The sequence below is a fragment of the Gallinula chloropus genome (assembly GCF_964237585.1).
Source record: "Gallinula chloropus genome assembly, chromosome: 7".
In the NCBI taxonomy this organism is placed as follows: Eukaryota; Metazoa; Chordata; class Aves; order Gruiformes; family Rallidae; genus Gallinula; species Gallinula chloropus.
In genome coordinates this window covers 17,855,302-17,871,270 of record NC_140092.1, presented here as the reverse complement: position 1 = coordinate 17,871,270, position 15,969 = coordinate 17,855,302, and the positions used below count along the sequence as shown (strand labels likewise).

At 43.2% G+C, this 15,969-nt stretch overlaps 1 protein-coding gene across 2 annotated transcripts in view; it reads left to right on the top strand.

The window, feature by feature from the left end:
• The window catches only part of LNX1 (ligand of numb-protein X 1), a gene marked incomplete at both ends in the record, with an annotated part of 68,337 nt that overhangs the window by 26,804 nt on the left and 25,564 nt on the right, over positions 1-15,969 (top strand). For both annotated transcript variants that reach the window (XM_084266638.1, XM_084266639.1), the window contains 2 exons: positions 5,192-5,433; positions 6,955-7,110. In XM_084266638.1, coding sequence (XP_084122764.1) covers positions 5,192-5,433; positions 6,955-7,110 — 398 coding nt within the window. The remainder of the gene's footprint in view (positions 1-5,191; positions 5,434-6,954; positions 7,111-15,969) is intronic.

Genomic DNA, 15,969 nt, shown 5'->3' with positions numbered 1-15,969 from the left:
TACAGCATCATTTGGTGTAAGGGGCTGCACTGCTGAAGATGTTGGTGGCTCTGGCCCCTAAAGGGCCAATATGGTTGGTCTGGAAGGGAGATTGTGTATTTGCTGCATTTCAGCTGAGATGTGTAGTGTGGAATTTGGTTGGAGTTGCGGTGCCTTAATCCTGTTTCGGTTTTGGTTCCTGATCCTGGTCACTGTTGGGTGAAGAGTTGGTGTCATCTCTGCCTAAGAACTGATCAAGTCCATTCGTTCCCTCATGATGGAGTTTCGGAAAACTTTAGAGTTTAGCATTTAGTCTGAAATCCGTATGGTTGGTGTTGGGGTTATGTTCGGGCTACTGTCACTGCTGATGCACACGCAGTGCAAATGGTTCCCGTGGGGCAGGAATTACCAACAACTTCTTGTGAGTCAAACTCTCCAGCTCAAATCCTCCTGCTTCCTTCCCAGACTCAGCATAAGCCTCTCACCAGTTTATTCAGGACACTCCTTGCTAGTCACCTCCAGTTTCTCCATCGGTCTTTCACCAAATCACTTCGGGGTACCAGAGTAGTTGGGAGAGTTTGTGTGACAGGATTGGGGTGTGATACATGCTGTTGGTACTCCTGATCCCGGCTTATGTCAACCCCAAATTACATAGAGATGAGGCTGCTTGCAGTGAAGGCATAGCCATAATGTACTTGTCTGCCCTGATCAGGGTTTAGCTTCATATCAGTGATGACAGCCCATTATGCAGTATTTTCTTCTGCTGGGCAATCTTGAGTGCTTTGTATACATTATTCTTAATTGCACTCAGACAATGTGTCCGCTGCTGCTGCACTAAAGCAAAACAGCACCAAAATATGAGCGTGCTGGAACTGAGGTTGGGAAAGCACTGCTGGAGCCGGGCAGGGAGACCTGCTGCTCTGTTGGGAAAGCAGTGCTGGAGCTGGGTAGGGAGAGCTGCTGCTCTGTTTCTTTGTGCCAGACCTGAATCACAGGCACTGTCACTCTCTAGATTCAGTTTTGTCCTCTTTTTCTGCCCAGGCAGTCAAGTGTGAGGCAGGGAGAAAGAGGGATAGAAGTGGCACAGAGAGAAAGCAGGGTGTTTTTAAAGGAACAAATGTTATATATATATGTATGTGTATGTGTATTTTTTGTTTCATTTAGAAGTGAAGTGTGAAAAAATCCACGCAGTTGTCCTTGTTTACGTTTTGCCCCTGTGTCAGCCTGGGTAATGGAAATCCTTGAGGTCAACCTCACTTTAAGGTTGTCCTTTGTGTGTGAGTCAGGGATGTTGCAAAGAAAATGCATGTCTTCAAACCACTGTTTTCATTTGAATTTGCAAATGATGTGGAAATGTTTCTGTTGGCATTGAGTTTGACCAAAGCTTGTTTTTACAAATGGTGGGACCAAGTTAAGGCAGCCACGGGGTTTTGGATCTCCTGGCTCTGGCACGTGGGAAGTGCTGTTCCTGAAGCCTGGAGTGCTGAGCCTCCCTCACATGCAGGGCAGGGTGCAGGCAAGGGTTGCCCTGCAGCCACAGGTATTGCACCCAGTTTCAGGAGCCGCCACTCCTCTCTCGCTGCCCAGAGGTTAGCCCATATGGCCAGGATTCAGGACAGCACATTTCTGCTTCATAAAAGAAGCTATGCACACAGAAGCAGCTATTTTCTGACTTTCCTGTACACACCTAGTGACACTGCTTTAATGGCATGAACTGCACAACACATACTATTCATGTCTGTTTATCTTTCTCCATTTTGGCCTCCAAATTGTTTCGGTATCATACGGCTGCAGGATGTACTCACTGTCCTGTGCAAATGAGAGGGAACATAAATCTGTAGTTCACCTTGGCTGCCAGACAGTGTTGGGTTCTCTTTCTGGCTGGCCTGCGTTAATCAGGTATCCCACTCTTCCAGCTGTAAATCAGGGAGCTGATTAATAATCACAGCGAGAGAGATAATTAGTACTGGCATGTAGCTGGTTTATGGATCTCTCTCTTCTGGGAGCCAAATCCAACCATATGGAAAAATGTAGCTGAGGCACTATAAATATGATTCCACTTAGACAGTCGTCTCTTCTGTTTTCTGTTATCACAGCAGTGTCAGCACAAGGCAAACAATGAAAGTGAAGAGATGCTGTTGCAGATTTTATTACAAGTTTGAGGGCTTGGGACTTTTTTTTTCTTTTTCAAGGACATTGTGTTAATCTGAAGAAAGAGGGCTTGATTTGTGTTCGTTAATGCCTGCCACAGTTATTTAAGGAATAGCTACAGTGCTCATACTTGAAGAGCTTTAGCTGTCTTTTAACTATTTCTGGTGGAGTTAGAAAGGTATGCCTTGTGCTTTGTATCATGACAACTTGTCTTCTCCAATAAACCACATCTTAAATTGTGTCAGCCCTCTCTACGTTCAAAGTAGCTGTCTTCTCTTCGTTGCTGTTGGATTGATGCTGTTAACTGGATGTCTGCAGTTCAGTCAGCAGCAGTGGACAAGGATTTCCACAGAAAGTGAAGGCTTTCCTACTGAAGAGCAGATGAGCGCCAGGCAGTGGTTCAGTGCACGTGGCTGGGAATCTTAGGGCAGAGCCTCTTCTGATCTTCACGCAACCCACTGGACATGAAAACATGATCTGCATTTGAGGATCCATTCACAAAGCTGGTGCTCTAATAGCAGCTACTGAAATTTTACTCAAGTGTTAAAACCAGAGGCAAATAAAATAAAAATTCGGAGTAGGAATAAATATCTTTCATCATACTCTGAATTTTTGCAGGATCTATGTAAGGCAGAGATTGCCTTTTAAGAACAGCAAACAATTTACCCTAAAGCCGTTTCTTTGTGTACATTTCACTGTATTGGCTACTTAGACTATTTTTAAAACTGTTTTGTTGAGCATTCATAGACTGGATTTATAAAATGTGACCTTACTGAAAGTGGGAGAGGCCAAGGACAGGTTCCTGAAATGCTCTGTTGGAGAAGTTCAGGTAGGCTGCAGGAGAGAAAGGCCACTGTGGCTCTACTCCCTTTGAAATACTGAAGGAGAGCATCCTGCCACAGTGTGGATTGCTGAAGAATAGGGGTGAGGAAATGACACCTCTCTTTTGGGAAGGAATAGGGAAATGCCTGCTGCAGTGGAGGCAGGAGAACTCTTCCTTTCTGTTTTACATTATTACTGTAATTGGAACAGATGCTCCAAATATTTTTTTGGTGGTCTTTTGAGACAGCTGACCAATCATCTCTTCCAAAAGACCATTTTTTTTTTTTTGGAGATGCCTCATTTTGCTTGTGAAAGGCTTTAGAAATAATTTCTGCCACAAACCTTAAAGCATATACAAAGCCCTTACTCAACTGCATCAGTATGGTTCAGTTTAGGTTGGGTTTCTTTTCCTTCTTAAGATGGAAGTTGTCAGAAGCACTGTGAGGTAAAATGAAGGTAAATCATAATTTTGTGCTAAAAAAAAAGGGGGTTTAATTCAACTGTGTTTTATAAAAAGCCAATACCAGACGAGAAACTAAACTGCTGCTCCAAAGCTGATCTAGAGAGCTTTGTGACTCATCCTCGTCTCCTCTTTCTGTCCCAGGAACTGCTTCCATGAATCATTTCTGTTCCAAGGCCTCTGTTCGGTGTGCTACTTCTTTTTCTGACACTTAACCCACTAGCGCTGTGTACTGTATGTATTATGCATTGCCTTTTGTGTGTGCCATATATTACAGAGAACTTTCTATCCCGAAGGGTTTCTGCAGCTATTTCTGTGAGTTCATCCTAGGGGGCACTTTTATGAAAGTCATCAGTTAGCCTTTGCTGTGAAGAAAGAGATAATAGTTACTGAAAGTAGGCCAAGCTCATTAGATTATGATTAAAAGGCAGATTATTATTATTATTATTATTTTTACGTGCATTGAATGAGGCTCTAGTGAGTGGGCATTGGGCAGAAGTGGTACTGGAGAAAGGTCATAGGTGCTGTGATCTTAGGCCACTCTGTCTCTTCAGTTATTTTATAGTTTTAATGAAATACTGACTCTTGAAGGGCACAGTGACCTTTGATTTCATTCAAGTGTTTAACAAGCCTTAAGAAAGAAATGCCATGTGTGATCCTGCCTTTTGCTGTCTAGGATGAATCTAGGGCAAATAGTTGGGACCACAAGTAAGTTGTTTCAAAGCAGGCTTGAGATTTGCCTCTTACAATGCTGTATCTTTAGCAGTTCTAGGAACATGCATGCCTTCACCAGAAACAGAGGATCTTGTCACTGAGGAGATAAAGTTCAGGATTGAGGATTTCAGTTTTCCTCTGGAATTATCTTAAAACCAGCCTTGAGCTGCCCAAACTGGTAAAGTCTTAGGCTGGCCCAAGGACCTTGGTCTGAGGACCAGGTCTCAGTCTTTTAGTGGGAGTCCTGTGACCTCTTCTAGGTTCTGGAGGGGCTATAGGGCCAGTGGGACCCTCTGCTACCTCTTGCATCTCTTCCTTCATCGAGGCACTTACCTTCCTATTACAGTGTCTCAACTGAGCTGGAAATTTCATCTCCATGGCTGAATGAAAACAATTCATCATGTGCAGTTCAAGTTGTAAAACGATCTGTACTGGCACCATGTGGGGACTTGATTGCCACAGATTCCAGCTGTTTGACACCCACCTGCAGCCCTCCCTTCATTGGTTGCATTGGCCTCTACGTGAAGGGCACAGCATGCCTCACACATGAACAAACACAGTGCTGTGGTCATGGTGTGATCACCTTGGTGACCAGGAAGGTTTTTCAGGGTGCAAGCCCAAGGAAGGTGCCTTTTACTTAACCAGCAGACCAGGAGAAGCTTTAAGGCCTTACCTTGCTCTCCTTCATTGATCAGAGGCAATTACAGACTGTGGCCTCTAGCTTAATTAGCCACTTGCTATTCCTGTCCTCTTGCATCCTCAGGAACTATTTATACACATGAGACAACACACAAGGCTGAGGCTCTCTAATTTTTCTTGAACAGCAGTAGTCTTCCCATTTAATTTGGTAACTCAGGGATGTTGAAGAACAGCTTTCCTTCTTTTTGTTTCTGTGTAACATGATGGTACTGGCATTTTCCCCTCTTGTTAAGCATGCATATTTTGTCAGTCACCGTGATTGTCACAGTTTGTGCTCCAAGTGATTGGCACTGGGTAGTTTTCTTTGGTACACATCATTGAAATACAACTTGTTATCATGTCTCTCTTTCCCTCTCTTCTCCTTAGATGTAAAGGAGCATCCCACTATGGCCTTACCAAGGAACGGAAGAGGCGTTCCCAAGACTGCTCTCCAGACCATGGCTCCAGCTTAGCAGTAGCTGCCCTGGGCCCTGAGCTCTCAGCAGCTGCAGCCATCGCCTTAATGACAGACGAGCCAGGGCTAGTGAACCCAGCCTTCAGCCCCACCTCGGAGGACAGCCAGTCAGGCAGCAGCCCCGGAGACCTGCACCGCAGCAACAGAAACAGAAGTAAGAACTAAAAGTGATGGTTTCAGAGCCTGGTGGCCTCTTTCAGCATTTTCTTCCTGTGAAACCTTTTGTCAGAGACTTTAAAAAAAAGAAAAAGAGAGAGAGAGTAAAAGCTTTAATTTTACATGGCTTATCAAATTGCAAACTCAGTGACCTGATAGATTTGAGATGAAATCTAAATTTGCTTGGCTGGAGGCAGCATCAGGCTGAAGACACATGCAAACTGCAAGTCTTAAAAGATTATTTAGATAAGTCAACTCAGTTGGAAGAACAAATGGTGTGTGTGACGTGTCAGGAGGATGGTGTAGCTGTGTAATGGCTCCACCAAAACATGGTGGCCCTAGTAACCCCCATGGACTGTGCTATGTGTACCTACCTAAAAGCCTTTTGGGGGACTGTGTTTGGCAATTGTCAAGTATTTGTAGGAAAAAAAATTAAGAAGTGCCTTGGGAGTTTGGGAGACTTTTACCAGTCTCCCAGGGAGGTGCAGCTTATGAAGCTGGTCCTGCTGAAATAACCAGAGCCAGGGACAAGTTGCACATGGAAAACCTTGCCTTGATCCTTCATCCTGTGACACTGCACCCAACTCTAATGTGTGCCATATTTGAAAACCATCACCTGGCCAATGGCAAACTTGGAAGCTTTAACAATGAGTTCAAAGCTTGTATTTGAGGACTGTAAGGACAAAATGAATAGTCTGCTGTGTGTTGCACCAGCTGCATGTTGGGAGAATGGATGAAGGGCTGAAGAAAGACTAGAAAATGAGCAGCGCTATCCTCTTGTGTGCATGGTGCTAGAAAGGTGAGGAAAGGGAGGGGACAAGAAGAGAACACCAGAATGAAATTAAATTCCACTTACTGAGTTTAGAGGCCATGGTCTGGTTTGAGGGAATGTTGCTAGATTACAATGTTTGGCTACCATGCAGAGCTTGGACACAGAACAGCAACAGTCCCAAAGATACTGTGGGAGGTGAGACACTGGAACAGGTTGCCCCAGAGATGTAGTGGAGAACCCATTCCTAGAGGCATTCAAGGTCAGGCTTGAGGAAGCTCTGAGCAACCTGGTCTAGTAAAGGTGTCCCTGCTTACTGCAGGGGTCAGACCTCTAAAGGTCTCTTCCAACCTAACGCATTCTATGGTTCTATATCTTCAGTGGAATGAGAGAGAGTGTGACATGCTTTGATGATTTTCTAGAAGGTTAGAAGAGGTGACTTATCTTGTTTCTCCCACCTGATAATCTTTCAGTTATTTACATGAACTTGTTGTCTCTTGCTGGTGGCTTTGGAAAATATTGCAGGGTTTTGAGGCAGTGGTGTGGTTAAAAAAAACCTCCAGAATTTTTAACAACTTCCAGCCTGTTTGTTGGTGTGTGTCTCACACAGAGCATGTAAAGGGCAGCACTTCTTCCTTTCATATGGATTTTTCACAGGATCACTGTTGATTCTGTCTTGCCTGAGGATTGTTCTCTCCCAGGCTGCTCAACTGCTGGACTGTCTTGATTTGGTGTTTCCTGCTGTTGCAGCTCGACACTTTGAACGCTCCACCATAAGAAGCAGATCTTTTAAAAAAATAAACAAGGCATTCAGCGTTCTTCGGAGGACAAAAAGTGGAAGTGCCGTTTCCAACCAGGCTGACAGGGAAAGGGAGGCAGTTGGAAACTCTGCTGCTGGAGAGGAAGGTAATGCTTTGTTCTCCTTGTGTTATCACTTAAAATGGGGTTGGGGACCCTACCCATATGGGAACGAGACGCCCATGACTGACACGCCTTTCATGTGGTGGGCTCTGCGTGCTTAAAGAAAACTCGAACCCCAGAAAACTCAATCTTTCCTTATTCTTTTAAAAGTTACTAGTGACTGGCAGGCAAGAACATTGCTGCGTTGTATGAGACCTCACATATGGCTGTTGTGGCAACAGCCTGCGTGCTACAGCCAGCCCAGCATCTAGCACATGGGATCTGGGCATCTGGGTTCTATTATTGGAGCTGTCATTGATTTGCTCTGTCATTTTGTTCAAGAGGCTTCATCAGCCTGTGTCTGTCCCCCTAAAGCAAACGGATCAGGGTGATCATACATTATAGGAAATTAATGAGCCTTGGCTAATGTTTGTGAAGCACTGGAAATTCCCAGTGGGAGGATGGTATGAAAGTGCAAAATACTGTAATTATTCCAGCACTTCTGTAGGATCCTTGGTGACAGGCTTGTATTACCTCAGTTGGGCAGGTGATGAGGTAAGAATGCTCTGGTCTTAAACAGGGGGGAGAGGCAAGTTTGTCTGACGTGTGCCAAGGATGAGGGGTCTGGCAGGCAATGCCACTTAACGTTTGGCATTCTCAAAGCAATAACCAAATGCCACTAATTGCTTCAGACCATAATTACGAAGGCAACATTAGCATTCATGCATGAAGAGGAAGTGATGATAGAGTGGGAATCATCATCTTGATCAAAGTCTTCACTGAGCTTATTGCTCCTCTGCTTGGTGCCTCAGCACCTCACTTCTCTTCCCAGATCAAAGACCCATGGCAAGGGCTTTAAGAAAACAAAATATCCAATTTTTTTCTGCTCTGTATTTCAAGCTATCATTGAAATCCACACAAAATAAGGACAAAATACTGCTGAATGCTGTGTTTAGGCATCATTATTCTTGAAGCAGTGAATCAGAGAATAGTGTCCAATATTTCTTCTGCTTTATTTCTTCTTGCTTATTCCTTCAGGAGAGTTTCACTATACTACTGTGTTCTTGTTACTTAATTTCCTAGTCCATGTACTTGCTGGTGTAGTCTAAAATCCTGATAATTCAAAATTCTGAACCTTTTCCATAAAAATAATATAAATCTGCTCCTCCAACTGGAAACATGATTGATAACTTTACTGTCCCAAATACTATATTTTTCTCCCTCAAGTAAAATTTTGTAAGTTGCCTACAGCCCTCTTTGAGCAGGCAGATGTGTTTCTCATTCCCTAGTAACTGCTGAATCCACTGTAAGCAAAAGCTTGCCCTTCCTCAGCTGGAGTGAAATTCTGCGTGCCTCAGGTTCATGCTTTTCAAAAGACACCTTTTTGGGATGGGCCATAGACGTTATCATGACTGCTTTCTACCTAGACTTCCAGCTGACATTAGTAACTGTTCCACTCAAAACTTGGTTTCATGTTCAGAGTGCTTGAGGATGATCAGGATACCAACAGTACCTACCCAGTCACCCAGTGCAGTCCAGATGTTAACAGAAGGAGGTGTGAAGATGCCACTGGCCTTTACACTTCCAACAGAATGAAAAACTCTGTTGTCTCCTTTTTAAGGGACACATAATGGGGCCCTGAAGTGACTGTCACTTCAGGGCCCCATTCACATTGTCAGGATTGTAACTCTGTCCTTGACTCTGCCTGTGGTTTCGTTTCTCTGCACCCAGCACGCCTGTAAGCTTCCAAATATATTCCACTGCACTGGAAAAACCAGGTAGGTATGTAATTACTTAATGAGCAGTTACTCTTCTGCATGAGATCACAGAAGCTGCGTACCTAAGTCACGGTATTAATTACATATGCAAATAATGCATTTTCACTACACAGCTCTGGAGTTTGGTCTTTAAAAACTGCAAGGAAGTAACTTGTGGCCATACAAATACGATGGTAACAAGGATCTCCACTCAGTCCTTCGCAACAGGTGCTCCCTGTAATGGCACTCAAAGGCGCTCTCTGTTCCTTCTTGTTGGAGGAGCAAATGAATAAACTTCTTTCTGCAGCAGTTATCATCATCCTGCCAGCTGGAGGCTTGTTCTCTTCTCCAGTTCTGTGTGTTTCCTTCTTTAATTTATTTTTAAAGATCCTCAGCTGCTCTGAGTAGTCTGCAGTTGGACTGCTGGATAAAGTTGCTGGGCAATTCAGGGATAGATGCAGTATGCTCTCCCCTGTGCTCGCTAAGGATCCAGCCCAAACCCATTGGAAAAAAAGCAGACCCACAAGTCTGTCTCCCTATTTTCCCTCAGCTGTCACAGGATGGAGATGGGTGGTGTGGTGGTTCCTGGCCTCAGAGATGCCCTACACCCAGTGTGGGAGCATGGGTTCCTTTTTCTGCCTTGCCCCAGGTTTCACGGGTTCATGCCTGAGACCACCTGAGAGCACACCTCAGCCATGTCCCATTGCTCCAGGAGATTGAGGGGCACCTCACCACCTCTGTGGTGGCTCCTTTCCTCACCAGGCTTAGTCGGTCAGTGTGTGAGCAGAATAAAGCTGAGACTGTGTCTGCACAAAGTGAAATAACCCCTTACTGCTGGTAACTTCTACTTGGTAAAGGAGCTGTCAGATCCTGATGCCTAATTTCAATGTATTATAGTCCCATCCCCAGTTTTTAGAATTCCATCACCTTTGATGCCTCTGTTTAATCTGTGCTTTGACTGTATTTAGGTGAAAGGGTTTTTGAAAATGAAAACCGTAGTGTGTAGCTATGTATTGGCCCTCAGCATCAGCACCACTGATGCCAAATTAACTATTTTCTCACTGCAGGCTGTGTCAGTTGGGCTGATGCTCAGCTATGATAGGACTGTAAGGGTGCAAGATAAAAGAATCATTCTTGATGTGAGACAAAAGTACTCAAATAACTCTGATTCTGCTTAACTGGAAGCTAGAGGCAGTACTGGTTTTGGAAAATTCCTTTGTTACCCAGGGACAATGGAAAAAGCATTGTGTAACAGCAGATGTGTTTCTGTTATAACTACAGCAGAGAAACAGTTGCAGTCTAAAGTTCTCTTCTACCTGGAGCAGGTAGCAGTCCTGCCCTGTGAAGGTTATTTCACGGATTCCTTTTGCACCCTTTGGTTTAGTTTGTTTAAATAACATCCAGATGTGACCATTTTGGGTTTAAATGGATAAAGCTGTCTTTGTTCCCCTGTTTAAATGTTTTGGCGACTTCTTTGGCAAAGAACTGTTCTTTGCCCAAACCAAAGAAAAATCTCAGAAATTAATGTAAAATGCAAAAACTGATGAGAAAATGTTTGGGGGAAGGAGGCATTAAGATTTCTTCATCTATAATAGGCCAGTCCTTTGTAAATAACCCATTCAGAGAAGTATTTGTCTGTCGTGCAGCACTAAAGCTTGTGATACCTACTGGAGTAACCCCATTAACAACACTTAGAGCTACAAATGGTTTTCCAGGTCTGAAGTAGAAGTTAGGAAAGTTTAAAAGAGATTGTTTCATTCTGAGAAGTAAGGAAAGGTGACAGCGACATCCTTCTGGCACAGATGCATTTAAGATGTAATGTCTTCTGACTGGATCTACTAGTGTAAATGACCTTGACAAGCTACTTAAAAGATAAAACATCTCCGAGCAAAGACAGCTTTGCTATGCTTTTTTGTATATCACTGCTTTTAGTTTGGCATGACACTCTTAAAATACACTTCCAAGAAAGACTATATACGTGCTCTTTACTCAAACTGATCTACAAATACAAGTAGTAAACCAGCTAATATTTTAAGAGGAAAGAATTTGGAAATGCCATTGCAAAAACTTCCACACAGTTTTGCAGTAAAAGGGCATTGTGCTGCTAGTTTCAAAAATGTTCATTGGTTCCATTTTGCAGTCAAGTCATTGTAAAATAAATGGAATTTATGATTGCTTGAGGATGTCAAACGTTCTTCAAAGTCAAACTTATTCTTCTTAGTCTCATGGTGGGTGCAGTTCTACCATCTGTTATTGCTTTGCAGCAGCCAAGACCAAGGCAGCCCTGGCAGGCACTGGCAGGATCACAGAACAGACTCTTCTGTTGTATGGGTGTATCTCATTCCTACCATTTAGTCTGGGACCTGTCGTATTTTATATCCATGTATATAAGATAAATATTACCAATAACTCAATGTTTGAGAAAGGAAGAAAAAGAAGGTAAGTGGAACACAGATGTCTCTGGGTGTCGACCATTTCATGGCATGAAGGCCCTCTATGTGCAGAAAAGAAAGTGGCTTTTCCAGCCCTAGGACAAGATAGTAGCAGCCCAATTTCATCTCGGGAAGGCGGCACCCTGCAGGAATCCCACGCTGTCCCTGTTTTTTTCCAGTTTTGATTCAGTTGCAGTTCCACTTTCCCAGAACAGCTGTTGGAAATCTTACAGGACTGGTTCAAAACATTCTGCTTCAGGACAATGAAACAGGTGATTTGCAGAAGAAAGAGATGGGCTCTGTAGCATTTCTACTGCTGCAGACCAATAAGCTTTGTCTGCTGTAGATGAGAGCGCCACAACTCTTTTGAGACACTTTTCACTCTACAATGGTTTCATTTCAGTTCTTTTGGGACTTCTTCAGTGAGAGGAATGGCCAGAAGCAAAGAGTGACACTAGCGTGGGCATTGCCTTCTACTTGTCCCCTGTATCAGCCCAGCATCCCTGGAGAATTAATGAAAGGCATTAAATCAAAACAATGTCAAACCACTGTGAGAATGAAATGCGAAATGGAAATCAACTGAGAAGAGGGAGCTGCAGAACAAAGTCTCACACTATTGCAAGTGCATGTGACATTCACAGACACAAGAATTTTCCAAGAATACGTTACACAAGCTTTGTTTAAATTCTAGTGACCAGGTGCCTGGAAGTGTAAGCATGTGTCCCTGCAGAACAAACCTTCTATGCCTTCTGTGATGGCATGACTGGATGGGTGAATGAAGAGAGAGCAGTGGATGTTGTCCACTTAGACTTCAGCAAGGCTTTTGTCACCTCATAAGCAAGCTTAGGAAGTGTGCTTTGGATGAGTGGACAGTGAGGTGGTTTGAGAACTGGCTGAATGACAGGGCCCAAAGGGTCATCATATGTGACGCAGAGTTGGAGGCCTGTATCTAGTGGTGTGCCCCAAGGTTAGTGCTTGGTCCAGTCTTGTTCAACATACTCATCAGTGACCTGGACAAAGGGACAGAGTGTACCATAAGCAAATTTCCTGATGAGACAAAGCAGGGAGGAGTGGCTGACACGCATGAAGGTTGTGCTGCCTTTCAGTGAGATAGAGACAGACTAGAGAACTGAGTGAAGAGCAACTAAATGAAATAAGGGCAAGTAGAGGGTCCTGCACCAGGAACAATAGTACAGGTTAGAGGCTGACCTGATGGGAAACAGTGGTGTGGAGAAGGGCCTGGGAGTCCTGGTGTACAGCAGACTCTACATGAGCCACCAGTGTGCCCTTATGGCCAAGGAGGCCAATGGGATTCTGGAGGCCATGAAGAAGAGCATCACCAGCAGGTTGAGGGAGGTTCTCCTCTCCCTCTACTCTGCCCTCCCACATCCAGAGTACTGTGCTCAGTACTGGACTCCTCAGTTCAAGAAAGGCTGGGAACTACTGGAGAGAGTCCAGTGAAGGGCTGCAATGATGATTAGGGGACTGGAGCATCTCTCCTATGATGACAGGCTGAGAGAGCTGGATCTATTCAGTCTGGAGGAGACTGAGAAGGGTTCTGATTAACACTTATAAATATCTAAAGGGGGGATGTCTAGAGGAAGGGGCCAGAGTCTTCTCAGTGGTTCCTGACAGCAGGACAAGGGAGGATGGGCACAAACTGGAACACAGGAAATTCTGTCCAAACATGAGGAAAAATTTCTTCACTGTGAGGGTGGCAGAGCACTGGGACAGGCTGTCCAGAGAGATTGTGGAGCTTCCTTTGTTGAAGATATTTAGAACCCACCTGGACACAATCCTGCGCAGCCTGCTCTAGGTGATCCAGCTTTAACAAGTTGGACTAGATGATCTCCAGAGGCGCCTTCCAACCCCTGCCATTCTCTGAGTCAGTGAAACACAGGTTTTCTTGACAGTGATCTTTGATTATTCTGGACTAATATTACACAGTGCTTTGTAACACTGAATACTGGGAATGAAGGCAGAAGTTTTCCTGATAACTGCGCTGCCAGAAGGAGCGTGGTGCACACAGAAGTCCACCAAAAACTGAGAACTGAAGGAACACTGGCATTAAGTACTATAAACTATGGGTATAAAATATTAAGCATGCTTAAAATGTTGTATTACAGTCTCATGGTCACGGTATTAATGGGTGCTTGGCGTCCTACACCCTGCAGACAAGCAGAGTTTACTGTGTGAGGCTGGTCTCTCCTACGTTGTTACTGTAATGGGATATGTGAAAATACTAATAAAATTGCATGCTAATATAAGGAAAATGCTGATCAAGGGAAAGGCACAGGCAATCTTTCTGAATGCAGATGACATTTTATTATATTGACAGATTCAGAATGCTCCCTACAACCCCCGGTGACAAAACCACAACACTCTGTGGGAAAACCTGCAAGAATCGCCAAAAACAAGACAGAAAGTTTACTCCTTTCTAGATTCAGCAGCTCTTCGATATTTAAGGACTGGAAATATAAAATGGTCAAGAAAGGTATGCAATACTCCTGGGTTTTCCTGCTCTGGAAAACCTGCTCAAAGAGAATGGAAAATTCTAATGGAAAGCCTAAGGGCTGGGAAATAAGGTCTGTGTGAACTGATGCTCCAACCTCACAACAAGCTGTGTATGTGTGAATGGTACAAGCCTTCAACCCAGTTGGAGGCCCTTAAATTAGGTTGCTGAGGCCCCATTCACTGTATGCAGCCAGGTGCTCAGTCCACCTCTTCTGGGTATGGTATGCACATTAGAAAAACTCAGGTTGAAGACATTGCTTTCCAGATGTGGCATCGTCTCAAAACAGGCACGGTAGGTTTGATCAAATCACACAGGATGTATGCAGACTGCTGGGAGAAAAACCATTCATTTTTTTATTATTCAGAAAAATATGTATTTGTGTATTTTATACATTTAGTTTGTCAAACCTATGGTTAGTTTATCAAAATAGGCACTGGTCTTTCACTTATTTCGGTCTGGGTTGTTGTTAATAGAAATATCTATATATATGTCTGAGGTGAAAATAAGAGGCAAGTCTTAAATGAAGAGAGCAGAAATTAGGGGATCGTGGAGGTTTTTTGGTTTGGATGAAAAAATGGTGCCACTATTAATCATATTCAATAAAGAACACAAAGACAAGAGGTGAAGAAGGGCATCCTGCTAACTAGGAAAAGAGAAACCTTTGTGACTTTCATATAGACAAGTAAAGTGCCTTGGGAAGATTTGTTCTGTTGCAGACTTGACACTTAGAAGGAAATTAGTTATTAAAAATTCCTCTAAAAGAATCTGTATAAAGTCAGGTTGGAAGTCACCCAGCAAGACTTAATCAACCAGTTAAGGCATTGTTTGAGATGCAAGGAAACTTACATAAGCTTATACCTTATATGAAGATGTATGTAAGTCTTTTATAAGTGTAGAGACTTGTTCACTATCACATTGCCCTGATCATGCTCTAGGATAATTGCAGAATGAAATAATGTGAGGGTGTCAATAGCTTGTTCGGTCCCCAGTTCTCCATGGTCCAGAAATATAGCTGGGTAAATTCTCCAGAAAAGTTTTCGGAATAAGGTATGGTAGAAGGAGAGTTTGAGTCAAAAAGCAGTTATCTAGGATGAGGTGAGTCGTCATGCAACGGGATGACTTTGGTAAGCTGCAAAATAGACTTAGAAATGTATTTATGCTATTTCTGTGCAGAAACCTTGGGGATCCAGATTATCATTTGCATTTTTACATATAAATACCCCCTTTTAGCCTAGAGAGAAGCAAGCAAGTTACAAGCTGGGTGAATAATGTTCATAAAATAGAGGAGTATGGGGAAAATAATGCACTTTCCATTCCTGAGACGATAAAGTTGTGTGCAAACCTGAAATAAACTGGTATTAGTGCAGAAAGTGCTACTGCACGAGAATAAATCAAATGAACAATTGGGTATTAGATTGATGAAGATTGTATAGTGTAAAAAGTATAAAGCCTATAGATGTATAAAGTCTATAAATAGACTTTTATTGCGTGTCAACTCTGTGTAAAACCACAAAGTGGAAGTCTGTGCTACCAGTAGGTGCTTGTTACAGACGTGGAGGAAGACAGCTTCCCGCCCCGAGGAGCGTATGATCAAAGAAGTGGTAAGGGATGCAGCATGGTGTTTCTTAATATATTTTTCCCCTGTTCTTTCTTTCCCCTTGCTCTCTCCCAAAAGGTTTTGGTGCCTTGCTGGTTTGTTGCCTGTTAATTCTGGAGTAGAAAATATTTATTCTGTTTCAGATACTGCTCTGTTGTTTTTCATTTAACGCTTTACTGCTATTCTGTAACAGTCACTGTACTTTCATTTCTAAAATAAGTTATAGAGAAAACATTAGAACTTAATCTTTTGAATTACAGGTTTTTCATAGAATGCTGTATTGGACCTACAAGCACAAAGAAAAAAATTCAAAAGCTTTCTCTCACTGCTGGGGTATTCAAAATAATTGAAGGCTGACATACCTGTGCTAGGAAACTCACTGGTGCTTTTACTTCAAGTTTGCTCGCTGTTGAATGTGGATTAGATTTTTTTTTAATTGACTTGGAAAGAAAATACTAGTGACACGTTGCAAAAGTTGAAAAGTAGGGTTTGGAAGAAGCTACTCTTATCCAGTATATTCTAAATAGAAAGAAGACCCCTTCCCACCATCAGTCCCTCTTCCCC